The following is a 13495-nucleotide window of genomic DNA, read 5'->3' on the forward strand; positions in this document are numbered from 1 at the left end:
ATTCTTCTGCATTTCTTGTTTCCAGTTCAGGGTATGGGCCCGACCAAACGCCATTTCAGCTGTGGACTATTCGTTGTCAATCGGTCCCAAAATCTTGGAGTTCTACGAGCAGTACTTCTCGGAAAAGTATCCACTCCCAAAGACTGGTGAGCTTTAAGATGTCGCACAAGCCATTAGCAGAAATTAGCAGAATTTCTTCACGCTACTCTGCTCATTTTCTTTGTCTCGACGCGCCTGTTACTGGTTTTCGAAACTCAACGTAACGCAACAAGGTTCCAATCTGCCTGTGAACACATATCCGCGCTGTTGCTCAGCGGTACTGCGGAAAATGTAATCTGGTTTAAGAGCAGTAGACGACGCATTAAAAAAATGGAAATGTGGCGAAATCTTTTCAGAACTTCGCTTCACTGAATGCTACGCCAGAGTACGTAGCACTGAATTTAATACTCGCGAGGACGCCAAAGCGCTAAGTGATTGTCAGGTATTTTAGCTGTGCGTAAATAGACATGTAGCTTACAAGACAGCGGCAAGATTGATAGCAATACTCGTCACTGTCTTCGACTATTTATCGCTTCTTAATTAACTTCGAATGTTCGACAATCAGCTGCTTTAGTGGATCTAGTTTTCCCTGACGGCCAACATAGCGAGGCATATTCACGGCCATGTCTACAAGTGGTATTATTAACAAATTCGTGGTTATCGAAGGCGCCAGTCATCGTGATATACCTTCCAACGCCTTAGGAGATGTTTTATGCAGCTGATGATTCCACAATTATTGCGTGTGCGAGACTGAACGGACTGAGGATATATAGAGTCATGTGTTCATTGATTGGCCTGGTGCCTGCAGACATGGTCGCTCTGCCCGACTTCAACGCTGGTGCCATGGAGAATTGGGGACTGGTCACGTTCCGAGAAACGGCGCTGCTCTTCAACCAGGACGACTCGTCGGCCGGCAACAAGCAGCGTGTCGCCGTCGTCGTCTCGCATGAGCTGGCGCATCAGGTATGTGCTTTCTCGATTAGGTAGTGCCTATCAACCGTATTCCTGCCCTGTACCTACCACAGAATGTTAGCTATATGCAATACTTACCTTATGCCTGAAGTGTTTCGACCAGTACGCAGTAATTCAGGTGGCTGCTCCTAATTTCATTTGTACCGTCCTACGTAGAACTGAAGCCAGAACCGTTTTTTTTTTTGTACTCCACCGGTTTTTGTACTAAGAACCTGTCTCTTGTATAGAACATGAGGAGTGCTCGCAGTTACTTGTACGCACGGTGGTAATCCAAGAGGCCTGTGCCCCGAAGCATGTGCTTATCATATCTGTTACATTCTTTGCTTGGCAACGTGCCACATAAACAAGGCAGAATTTCTGAACAGTGAACCGCTGAAAGTAGACGAAGCCTCGGTTTAGTGACGACATTCTGGTGTCCGGTGTTTTAATTGAGACTTGCTCTTTTTTCTTGGTGTAGTTTGTGTAAAGTACCACATTTTACCTTGTGGTCGTTAAACAGAATTTAAAATTTATTCATATTAAAATTCTTTGCAGTAATCGCATTTCTTCAGTAACGGGAGGACAAAAAAGTCGTGAATATTTTTTTTTAATATGCACCGTGAACTGTATAGATACGTTACTCCTTGCCTGGAACGCCTTCAGGACGCAATTTTTCTTGTCTCTTAGCTAGAAGTCACGAAGTCTGCTTAGGAACTAAGCTCCATTTCTTTCCTGTTCACTCCCCTTCCTTATATCAAAGGGAGTAGTGGAACGCGTTTACTGCACCAAGAACAACCTGCTTCCTGTTGGTACTACAACAGCTATCGAATTTTCTGATGATCTGATCAGCCCTATTTTGCTGCCAAATGACACGTGATCATGCTCTCCCTGCATGCCTTCCATATATAAAATGCCCTTCAGAGCATCTTATGAATTCCTCACTAAATGTTGCGGCGCTCTCTTAAACATTTTTCTTAATGATCCTTATGCAGGCTACGTTTTAGTGAGTTAGATTGTATTACTTAATTCTTCACAACGCATCAGAAACGGACAGAGGCGTGTCGTTTTTCGTGCGCTGCGGTAAACTGAAGCCCAGTTTCAACTGTCAAACCCGTTGCTTTGCAGTGGTTCGGCAACCTGGTCACTATGGAGTGGTGGGACGACCTGTGGCTCAATGAAGGCTTCGCCACATACGTTGAGTATCTGGGCGTCGACTTCGTGCACAAGGACTGGGAGATGGTGAGCCACTTGCCCGCTGCATGCGGGGCTTTGCGTTTCAGTGGAAAATCTTTGCATTTTGCTGCTATTATTTACGCTGAACCCGGAACGACGGACCGCGTCCCGCGGACTGTGCGAGAACTGCGCCGATGTGATGGCGTGTATGGCGGGTGGGCACCTTTCTGATCACTGACGAAGACACGTGCACACCTGAGTTTGCACTGAGTTTGCACTGTCGTGCTTTGGCTACGTGGGTCAAGTGAACAATTTAATTTTTAAGCGTTTTGTGCATATGATGCCTTCTCGGGAAAAGAGGTTGCCGGCGGAGAGTGCACGAATTATCTACCAACATATACACGAGTAGAACATGTCGTGATCGTTAGTGTAGTTCTTCGGACACAGTAATGCTGCGCGAAAAGCACTCACGCAAGACAGGATTCGAGACTCATCCTGTCTGCTGTCTTCTGTGCGTGCTTTTCGTGCAACTTTGCCAAGTCTAAATTATCGAGCAAATAATATAGCATAGCTGGTCAAATTATCCGGAGTCCTGCACTAGGGTGTCCCTCATAGCCTGGGTCGCTTTGGGACACAAACCACATTGAATAACTTTCAAGGAGTGAACATAATTAAGTTAAGCTGCGGACTTCCCTGCTTTCGTCGGGAGTTTCTTCGTCGATGTAAGTTTGTTCTATGACTACTGTCTTCTAGTCAACGTTGGCTCAAAGACATGATTTGTCTTCGCTTGTCTTAAGATGCTTTTCTCCAATGCGGGTCCTGCACAGTACCGAACAGTGTGTGCGACGTTAAGAAACGTATTATAAAGGGATGTTTGTTTCGATCAGTTTAGTGTTTCACCCCATGTACTGTATAGAAACAACACAAGGCCGATGTTCGGAAACAAGGCACGACTGCTTCAGCTTTTATTTCGTCTTATTGACGGTGGATGCGTTTGGTGGCCAATCCCATGCAGTCACAATCGTTCGTGTCAGAAACTGGAAAACAATAGTGGTGGGGTTGGGCTAAGATCATCATCGTGAGACTGCTGTACAAGGAACATTTTAACTGCGAAGCATTTGCGTCGGAGCTAAACGACGCAAGTGAGTCGGAAATTTGCCATTGCAGATACGATGATATTGTCACGGATGGGTCCTTAATCACACAGGCTAGGCGCAAGCCGCCAACAGAGAAGCAGAGTCCCAGCTCCGAGAGCACGCGAGTTCCTCACTTCTTCGTCCTTTCGGCGCCGCTCGGGGACACCTGGCGGCATTATTCCCCCTCCCCAAAAAAGAAAGCAAAAACGTGGGCGCACATTGAGTGAACGGGAGGAAGTAAGCAAGTGAACAAACGGTCACATGCCGCTCAACGGCTGCAGGCACTAATAAAAAGAACACGCGGAAGAGGCTACGTCCCTTACTGTGTACAGTAAGGCTTCATGCGCAGTACGTGCACGACCTCAGGCTGAGGTCGACGGCGCGAACTCGGTAGAGTGCCATCGGGGAGGACTTCATACGTCACATCCGTGATACGGCGCAACACTGTGTACGGTCCAAAGTAGCGGCTCAGGAGCTTCTCCGACAGACCTGGGCGACGTACTGGGGTCCATACCCACACTTTGTCGTCGGGGTGGTACTCTACGTGTCGATGTCGTTGGTTGTAGCGTTTTGCATCCGTGGCCTGCTGCCGTCGGATGTGTATACGGGCCAGTTGCCGGGCTTCCTCTGCGTGCCGGGTAAACTCCTCGGCGTCCGACGTGAGCTCCTGGTCGTCAGGGGCGCACGGAAGCATGGCGTCGAGCATTGTCTGTACGTCACGCCCGTAGACGAGGCGAAACGGCGTAAAGCGAGTCGTTTCCTGAAGCGCCGTGTTATAGGCAAACGTCACGTATGGGAGGATCTCGTCCCAGGTCTTGTGATGTACATCGACGTACATGGCGAGCATGTCCGCTAAGGTTTTGTTGAGGCGCTCCGTGAGCCCGTTTGACTGCGGGTGGTATGCAGTAGTCTTGCGGTGGGTCGTGTGACTCAGCTGGAACACCTCGTGCAAGAGCTGCGCAGTAAACGCAGTGCCTCCGTCGGTGATTACGGAAGACGGGGCGCCGTGTCGTAAAACGATGTGGTGTATGAAGAAATGCGCGATTTCCGAGGATGTACTGCTCGGCACCCCCTTGGTTTCCGCATAGCGCGTCAAATAATCAGTCGCAACTATAATCCACTTATTGCCAGATGCTGATACAGGAAATGGGCCCAGAAGATCAATGCCGACTTGGTCAAAAGGTGTGCGAGGTGGTTCAATTGGATGGAGCAAACCTGCAGGCTTTAGCGGTGGCGACTTACGACGCTGGCACTCACGGCAACCTCTGACGTAGCGATGAATGGTCGCTGCAAGTTTAGGCCAATAATAGGCCTGACGCACTCGGGCGAGCGTGCGTGCAAATCCCAAATGGCCAGATGTGGGCTCATCATGACACGCTGAAAGGATGTCGTCGCGGAGGTCTGATGGTACGACTAGGAGGTAGGTCCGGTCACCGTTACGTGAGTTTTTCTTGTAGAGTACGCCATTGCGAATACAAAAAGAGGACAGGTGGCGGGAAAAGGGTCGAGGTACGTTGGAAGCATGGCCCTCTAGGTGATCCATGACAGACCGCAGGCCAGCGTCAGCACGCTGCCTTGCCACCAAGTCCGAACTGCTGACCACACCTAGGAAACGATGGTCGTCCTCTGCGCTGTCATCAGCTTGCTCAACGGGTGCGCGCGAGAGCGTGTCGGCATCTTCGTGTTTACGTCCGGACTTATAGACAATTGTATAATCAAATTCCTGAAGGCGAAGGCTCCAGCGTGCCAGGCGGCCTGATGGGTCCCGGAGATTGGTCAGCCAGCACAAGGAATGGTGGTCTGTGACGACTTTGAAAGGGCGACCGTAGATATAGGGCCGAAATTTCATCGTGGCCCAGATGACGGCGAGGCACTCCTTTTCTGAGGTGGAATAGTTGATTTCGGTGCGCGAGAGTGTGCGACTTGCATACGCGATCACACGTTCCACGCCTTCTTGATGCTGAACGAGGACGGCACCAAGCCCAATATTGCTAGCGTCGGTGTGTATCTCGGTAGCAGCCTCCTCATCAAAGTGAGCAAGCACAGGGGTAGTGTGCAGCCGTTGTCGCAGCTCTGTGAAAGCAGCCTCTTGCGCGGCAGTCCAGACGAACGGTGTATCTTCACGCGTTAAGCGGGTCAAGGGTTCAGCGATGTTGGAGAAGTCTGCGATAAAACGGCGGTAGTAGGCGCACAAACCCAAGAAGCGCTTGAGCGCTTTCTTTGTAGTAGGACGGGGAAACTCGGCTACGGCGGCAGTTTTCTCGGGGTCGGGTTTTACACCGTCGGCGCTCACAACATGGCCAAGAAACTTGAGCTCTTTGTAGCCAAAGTGGCACTTCTCGGGTTTAAGTGTCAAGTCGGCCAACCGCAGGGCATCCAGCACGGTCCGCAGTCGTTCAAGGTGTTGGTCGAAGGTTTCTGAAAACACCACCACGTCATCTAGATAAACTAAACAGGTTTGCCATTTGAGGCCAGCCAGGACAGTGTCCATCATGCGCTGAAACGTCGCAGGCGCTGAACAAAGGCCGAAGGGCAACACCTTAAATTCATATAGGCCGTCGGGTGTGATGAAGGCAGTTTTTTCGCGGTCACGTTCATCAACCTCAATCTGCCAATATCCACTCTTTAGGTCGATCGATGAAAAATACTTGGCGCGGCGAAGTCTGTCGAGTGAGTCGTCGATGCGAGGCAGCGGGTAGACGTCCTTTTTCGTTATGGCGTTCAGCTTACGGTAATCGACGCAAAAGCGCAAAGTCCCATCCTTCTTCTTTACCAGAACAACAGGCGACGACCACGGGCTCTTAGAAGGCTGAATTATGCCGTCTGTAAGCATCTCCTTCACCTGCGTTTGGATGGCGTCGCGTTCCTTCGGGGAAATGCGGTACGGCTGCTGTCGTATGGGGCGAGCATCATCGGAAGTGATGATTCGATGCTTTGTGACCGCCGTTTGCCGCACTTTCGAGGAGGATGCGAAGCAGGTTTGGTATTGGAGCAGTAGGGCGCGTAGGTCGCGCTGTTGAGTGGCTGATAGCCCGGAGCTAATATCGATGCGATCCAGGGACGTCTCCGGTTGTACCATGCCCTCGGACGCAAAACACTCAGTAACATCTGCCAATTGGTCGGCCCACGCTATGGCAGTAGCTCGGAAAAGGCGACGAGGTTCGTTGGTAAAATTAGTAATCAGGAGCTCCGACCGACCGTTATGGAGGTGGACAAGGCTTCGGGCCGAGCAAATGCCGTGTGTCAGTAGCAAGGAAAGGTTGCCCTCGGCGACTGCAGGTCCATCACGTAGCCTATCATCGCATTCAACTCTTGCAAAAACACTGGCGCGCGGCGGGATCAAAACACTCTCAGTGGAAATACGAAGGGCGGAGCTGCGTTGACGAACATCGGAGGTGTTGTCGGCTTTCGCTCTAGAAAACGTAACGGTTCTGTTCCGCAGGTCGATAACGGCACCATTCTCACGGAGAAAATCTACGCCCAAAATCAGGTCACGAGAACAGTCGCGGAGCACCAGGCAGCTCACTACGAACGTCGAATCGATGATCTGGACCCTAGCCGTGCACTGTCCAAGCGGAGTAATGATATGGCCCCCCGCCGTCCGGATCTGCATGCCAGAGCAGGGAGTCGTGACTTTCTTCAGAAGCGCTGCCAATTTGCCACTAATAATTGAAAACTCTGCGCCTGTGTCCACCAACGCGCTAATGCTGTGACCGTCGAGAAGCACGGGTATGTCGAGTGAGAATCGCTCCTTTAGATCACCGGCTGTCGTCGACGTCGACAAAGCTCTATCATCGAATGTCGGCGTCGTCAGGGGGTCCTTACAGCATCGATATCCAGCGACCACGCCCCCGGAGGTCGCTGTCTTCAGTTTTCCCGGCGAGGACTGGGCGAGCGGTCCGCTGCCGCTCGCGAAAAGTTCTGCGGATTCGGTGAAAATGATGACCGGCGAGGGGACGGCGATCGGGACTGACGGCGCGCCGTGGACCACAGTGGTTGCTGCGTTACGTACTCTTCAATCGCAGGGGGCCGTTGACCAAATCGGGGTCTTGGCGCATCGGGGGAAAAACCCTGCAGGCCAAGTTCACGATATGGGCACCGCCGGAACAGGTGACCGGGCTCCCCACAATGGAAACACAAACGTCGTCGGTCTGGGCCACGCCAGACGTCCGCTCTGCGCAGGGATCGTCGGTCACTCGGGATGTGCTGCACTGGCTGCACGGAGGGTAGCGGGACGTCGTGATGGGCTTGAACAAACGCCGTTGCATTTGGGGGAGGGCGTCGTAAAGCGTCAGCATACGTCGGGCGGCAGTAGTCCGTCTGGATAGGCTGTGTAAATGCCGCTGGAGTCGGGGCAGGGCGTCGCAGAGCTTCAGCGTACGTCGGGCGGTAGTAATCTGGCTGTACTGGCTGTGGTTCGCCGCGTAGTAACTGTGGCCTGACAGCCTGCTGCACCTCGTCGCGGATAACGCCCATAAAGGAGCTGGCCGTGGTCTGCGACGTACCACAGATCTTCTGCAGCTCCTCACGGACGACAGTGCGGATCATGTCACGGAGGAAGTCGGTATTGGTGTTGAACGCCGGGAGAGGCTCCGTGATAGAAGCAGCAAGGACTGGCCGGTCGTACGCGGTGGAACGCTGCCGGAGAACCTGCTCCATCGTGACAGCCTCTGCTAGAAACTCGGCAACAGTGCTTGGGGGGCTGCGCACGAGGCCGGCGAAAAGCTGTTCTTTCACACCACGCATTAGGTGGCGCAGCTTTTTGGCTTCCGACATGGCTGGGTCAGCCCGCCGGAAGAGACGCGTCATGTCTTCGACGTACATGGTAACCGTTTCATTGGGCATCTGCATGCGGGACTGTAGGGCGCGTTCAGCTCGCTCCCGACGATCAGCGCTGACATACGTGGCGAGCAATTGACGTCGGAACTCATGCCATGACAAAAGAGCGTCCTCACGGTTTTCGTACCACGTCCGAGCACCGTCCTCCAAGCTGAAGAAAACGTTCCTCAGTTTGGCGGCGTCATCCCACTGGTTGAATGCGGCGACCCGTTCAAACTGGAGGAGCCAATCTTCCACGTCCTCCAGCTGAGTCCCGTGAAAGGATTTTGGTAGCCGTGGGTTTTGGAGGGTGTAGTACGCGGCGCCTTGCATGACTGGTTGAGGGGCAGGCGCCGAGGTAGTGTCAAATGGCCTGAGCTCAGGAGGCAGCCGGCCAGGTGGCGAGGTAGTCTCCAACAGCCTATGCTCAGGGGGCAGTCCTAGATTGCCGCGACTGACCCGATGCACTGGCGTGTCGATAGGGAGAGGTCTGGGGTCCTCGGTGTTAGGAGGGGTGTGCGACATATTCCAGGGCGATGTACCCAGCGCACTCCACCAGAAATGTCACGGATGGGTCCTTAATCACACAGGCTAGGCGCAAGCCGCCAACAGAGAAGCAGAGTCCCAGCTCCGAGAGCACGCGAGTTCCTCACTTCTTCGTCCTTTCGGCGCCGCTCGGGGACACCTGGCGGCAATATGCAGATGTTCGGCACCGAGTTGCAGTTATGACCAGATGATGGTGATGATGAGGATGTCCTCACGGCGGGGGATTGGCCAGGGTGCATAGCGGATACAAACGCACTCATGTACAAGAAATGGAGTATTTTGATAGTTTTGGGACGCAGAGCTAGAATTTGTACAAAACAAAAAATACGGAAAAGGAAAAGTAGTGAATTCACATTGTAGCAGAGGAATCTACCAGATGAAATTATATAATCGTGAATATAATTGCACACTGCTTTCACGGCTTATCCCTTGGCGCTTGCCCAGAAGGATAGGAGAATCGGAATAGATAGAGGAAGCCCGAGTCGAACGACAGATATTTTTAATCATAAGCGCTCGTGCGTTTTTTTAATGCCCTTGTTCCAAGAGCGTTTTTTTTTGCACTTCAACAGGCTCAACAGTTCATTGGCGACGAACTCCAGCCGGTCATGGAGCTCGATGGCCTCAAGTCGTCACATCCGGTGTCGGTTCCAGTCTACAACCCTGACGAAATTATTGAAAACTTCGACAAAATTTCTTACGGAAAGGTAAACCTGAAGAAACTATGCACGCGCACCTTGTTTTTGCACACGAGATGTTCATGTCTCCGATTACCTTTTTTTTTTCTGCACAATACACACCCTTGATGAAAGTGTTATGGCCCAGCTTTGCTGTTCAGTTAAACTGTCGCACAGTATCATTCTCACTGACATTTTACAACAGTATTAATTAAAGTTCCTTTACTGCAGCAGCAGCTGCTGGCTGCTGGTGCAGGTATCACCCAGAATCTCAAATCACGTGGTTAATATCTGACCTCAATGGCTAATATTTGGTCGGAGCCAAAACGTCTATAGCAGCATAGCACCACTTTGGAAATTACTTGTCGTAGCAATATCGAAGCCATATACCACTGTCGACATATACCTCGCGCTTTCCCCAAATACCCACTAATATCGGGTAGCCTCGAACTGGACGAGGAGGCTTAAGATCCATAATTAATTTCTGAGACAAGGGCGGGAGGAGTTAGAGTGTAGTGCCGCAATAGCGGGACAGTTGAGGGGAGTGTTCATTGGAAAATAACATTTGGTCTAGTCAACTTGAGACGCCGTTCTCGTTTCTAAGAAACTAAGGTGACTAAACTTAACTGCATTAGCAAATAAGCTATGAAAAGTGTATCTGCCAATCATTCGGCTGCGTATTCTCAGTGCTATGAAGCTCAATGCTGCTTTCTGTGTTCCGATTATCCGCAGCCATAGCAAGGGTGCATTGATAAACCGATGTAAGGTCGGCAGTAAACGGAATTTAATAAAGGTAATGACTGTAGTAATTATTTCGTATTGTTTCATGAAATTTCACTGCAAATTTCACTCTCATGAAACCCTTTCTTCGCGCGCCGCGTGAAAAGAGCATGGGGGACAGCAAGGTGGCCAAAAGCGGTTGACTTTAATGACACTGCTTTCTTAATTTCAAATCAAGAAACATGCTAAATCATAACAAATTTTTGTCTCTTTTTCTTTCAGGGCGCATCCATAATTCGTATGATGAACTTCTTCCTGACGGAACCAGTCTTCAGGAAAGGTGTCTCGGTAAGACTGTCTGAAGTTCGCATCTTGCAAAGTTCAGCGCAAAAATAAATAATGCTCGTGCTTGTTTCAAATGCAGATATACGAGATGCAAGAGATCTTTGATCAACCTTACGATTTTTTTTCTTTTTTTGCAGACGTACCTGAAGAAGCGGTCTTTCACCAACGCTCGTCAAGACGACCTGTGGAAGGAACTGACAATGGTGAGTTTGACCTTTGAAAAAAGAAGACGCACATGGAAGAGGGAGCGAAAATGGCGTTTTATCGCACAGGGCGCGTTTTAGAATGCCAGTCGCAATATCTTGGCATCAGAGGCAAAACACGCCCCAGTTTAATGCAGCAGATCGAATATTTTCGCCGCTTACGACGCGAATTTCTTGCTTGGCAGCTGGCGGTCCACTTTTTTGCGCTATTGGTAGCCGCGGTGGCTCAGTACTTATAGTACTCGGTCGCATTCCGATGGAGGAGAAGCTAGAGGCCCGTGTACTGTGCGTTGTCAGCGCACGTTAAAAAAACTTAAGTAGACGAAGTTATCCGGAGCCCTCCACTACAGCGTCCCTCATAGATCGAGTCGCTTTGAGACGATAGCCGCTTGTGGTGATGGCCATTTGCAGGCAACTGATCTTGGAAACAAAATTTTTTGTACACATTAGCGCAGCATGCTGAATCATTACACAGCGACCAGATTATCGACTAAACGCAGCGGCCTGTGCATTGCCTGTCGCATTTACATTCAGAAAGAAAATGTGCGCAGTGTTCTGTGGGAGAGCAGCTTTGCCCTCTGTGGCAGATATTGGATTTGATTCCATTTGCCACAGAAACTTACCATTTATGTAATGGGCAAAGAGCCCCTCCGACCTGAAGCTCGTCTTTGCAAGGAGTGAATGGCTTCTCTCGTGTGAATAACTTTGCGAAGACCACTTAGCTGCCTTCTCGATTGCGAGCAGTTCCTGGGCGCACGCTTCCACAAAGCTTCTCGAGACGTAAAATAAACTAAGAGATAGTAGCACTCGCAGGATGAGCTACGTGCCTAAGCCCTTTCCATCAAAGGTGTTTAGGTTGTCCAAAGACGCTAAGGTTCAAAAGATGGTAAGGTTACCCAGTCTATTTGACCTGCTCCATCACCACACAGGTATCTCACAGCTGAGCGTTATAGCCAATGTAACGGTACCTGAAAAAATGGCCTCATTGGACGCAGGCACAAGACGAAAAGAACCGCGTGGACGTCAAGGCTGTGATGGACTCGTGGACGCTCCAGACGGGCTACCCGCTCATCACTGTCAACCGGTCGTACGAGGCCGGCACGGCGAAGATCAGCCAGCAGCGCTTCTTGCTCGATGGCAGCGAGGACAACCAGTGAGCCAGAAGGCGTTGAATTCAGCCTGCCACTTTCTCCTACCGCACGCTCTTTATTTCACTAATCTGCATTGCTTTGCGTCCGCTGGCATTTAAGGGGTCCTAGCCTCACACGTGTGTTTCTTTTAAAGCTAACAAACATCCGCGTGTTTTGCCTTGCATCACAACCTCATGATGATTGATACGAGAACGCAGTGGTGAAGGCATCGTCGAAAAAAATTTAAAAAATCGCAAAGTCGGCCCAGTTTTGGAAACTACACTTGTGGCACAGCTGTAGTGCAACGAGCTTTAAAGCCCAAAGGGAGAAGGGAAACATGGCCAAGAAATAGCCTTAAAGATAATTAGTTTTTCATAACCTCTTTCAGCGCTTTATTTGCTTTGTTGATGTAGGCGGGCGCAAGAGCCATAGTTTTATCAGTTTTTGAAGTTGCTTGAGCTTGTGACTCTATTATAGATGGTGGTAAACAATACAGACAGAGCGCGTAGTTGATGTGCTTTATTTTCCTTCCTCGGCTTAGCTTTTTCACTTCCTTGGTTTTCTCAGGCTTTTAAATACTTGTCCATGGTTTCTAAAGAACATAAGGCAGATTTCAATGAGTGCGGAGGGATTGTGCTGTTTTACCGGGAGTTCGTGTTATTCTGTGGTCGTGTTTAAAAATGCTATTGTTGGGCCACTTACCTTTTTCCATTTCTATCGTTTAAAGAACATTATGAATAAGTTAAGGTAACGCTGAAAAAAACTTTTTTTCCGCACTCCAAACGCCGCCGGATGTGAAGCATAGGTCCCCACACGACTGGAATGTTCGGCTTAAACAGAGCGTGATCAGCACTGGCTTTCTGGCTGCTTCCAGGACACTTTGGAAAGTTCCGCTCACCTACACGGACGCCAGGGATCCAAACTGGAACGCCACCGATCCCAAAATGTGGTTTTCAGAAAAATCCGGTGAGTATCTATAGGCTTTCACATACAAAAGTTGTAAACTTAAGGTGTGCAAGAATACAACCAGTGTCAACAGACATGAAAACACGACGCGCTTTTTTACTAGCGTCGTGTTTCAGGCCGAGCAGCCGTCATATGTACTTATACCCAAAGAACTCAGTCTTCTGTCGGCTCTTAGGCCTTCCAACGATTTCCAATAGCGCACCGTTGAGCACCGAAGCGGCAGAGGGTACATAATAGCGCATTAAGCTTGATCAAAAATTTGCTGTGGCTTAGCTCAGTTAAGCCAGGATATACATAGCGAAAGGTACTATCGGCCGGAAAAGTAAATGGACCACCGCTGCGGGGCTGCGGGGCCGCACCGCTGCGCTGTTATCTCGCGCCGCTCGCTTGCAGCCAGGATGCCCCGAGTGACGACAAGCTTCGCCCTCGCTCTCGTGTGGGGCTTTTCGCGCTAGATAAATATCTAGTATTGCGTTCAGCTGCTCTGCTGTTAACGGTCTTGACGAAGGGGAGCGCGCATCGCCTATTAATTGAGCACATCGGGCTGTGGCAGACCAATCAGACAGCCGCAGTCCGTCAAACCGCAGCAGTGTGAAAAAACGAGTCGCAATTTTGCTTTCGGTTGACCTTTTATATTGCCCTCATGTTAGATATTACTGCCTATCCCCTGCCTCTACCACTGCTGGATTTTAAGCAACGCGGTCAAAGACGCTGCCGATGCAGTGATTTAGGTCCATTTACTTTTACGGCCGATAGTACGTTAGGCGCCGCGCATGTCATGCTCGGCGCCTAGC

General features: G+C 50.4%; 1 protein-coding gene across 2 annotated transcripts in view; it reads left to right on the forward strand.

Annotated features, from left to right (window-relative positions):
* Positions 1–13495, forward strand: part of LOC149340254 (aminopeptidase N-like) — an 87256-nt gene that overhangs the window by 60847 nt on the left and 12914 nt on the right. For both annotated transcript variants that reach the window (XM_089549010.1, XM_089549009.1), the window contains 8 exons: positions 26–146; positions 848–1002; positions 2116–2229; positions 9233–9367; positions 10340–10405; positions 10540–10605; positions 11601–11758; positions 12610–12701. In XM_089549010.1, coding sequence (XP_089405136.1) covers positions 26–146; positions 848–1002; positions 2116–2229; positions 9233–9367; positions 10340–10405; positions 10540–10605; positions 11601–11758; positions 12610–12701 — 907 coding nt within the window. The remainder of the gene's footprint in view (positions 1–25; positions 147–847; positions 1003–2115; positions 2230–9232; positions 9368–10339; positions 10406–10539; positions 10606–11600; positions 11759–12609; positions 12702–13495) is intronic.

The sequence above is a fragment of the Amblyomma mixtum genome, chromosome 6 (genome assembly GCF_055824585.1).
Source record: "Amblyomma mixtum isolate Tamu chromosome 6, ASM5582458v1, whole genome shotgun sequence".
Classification (NCBI taxonomy): Eukaryota; Metazoa; Arthropoda; class Arachnida; order Ixodida; family Ixodidae; genus Amblyomma; species Amblyomma mixtum.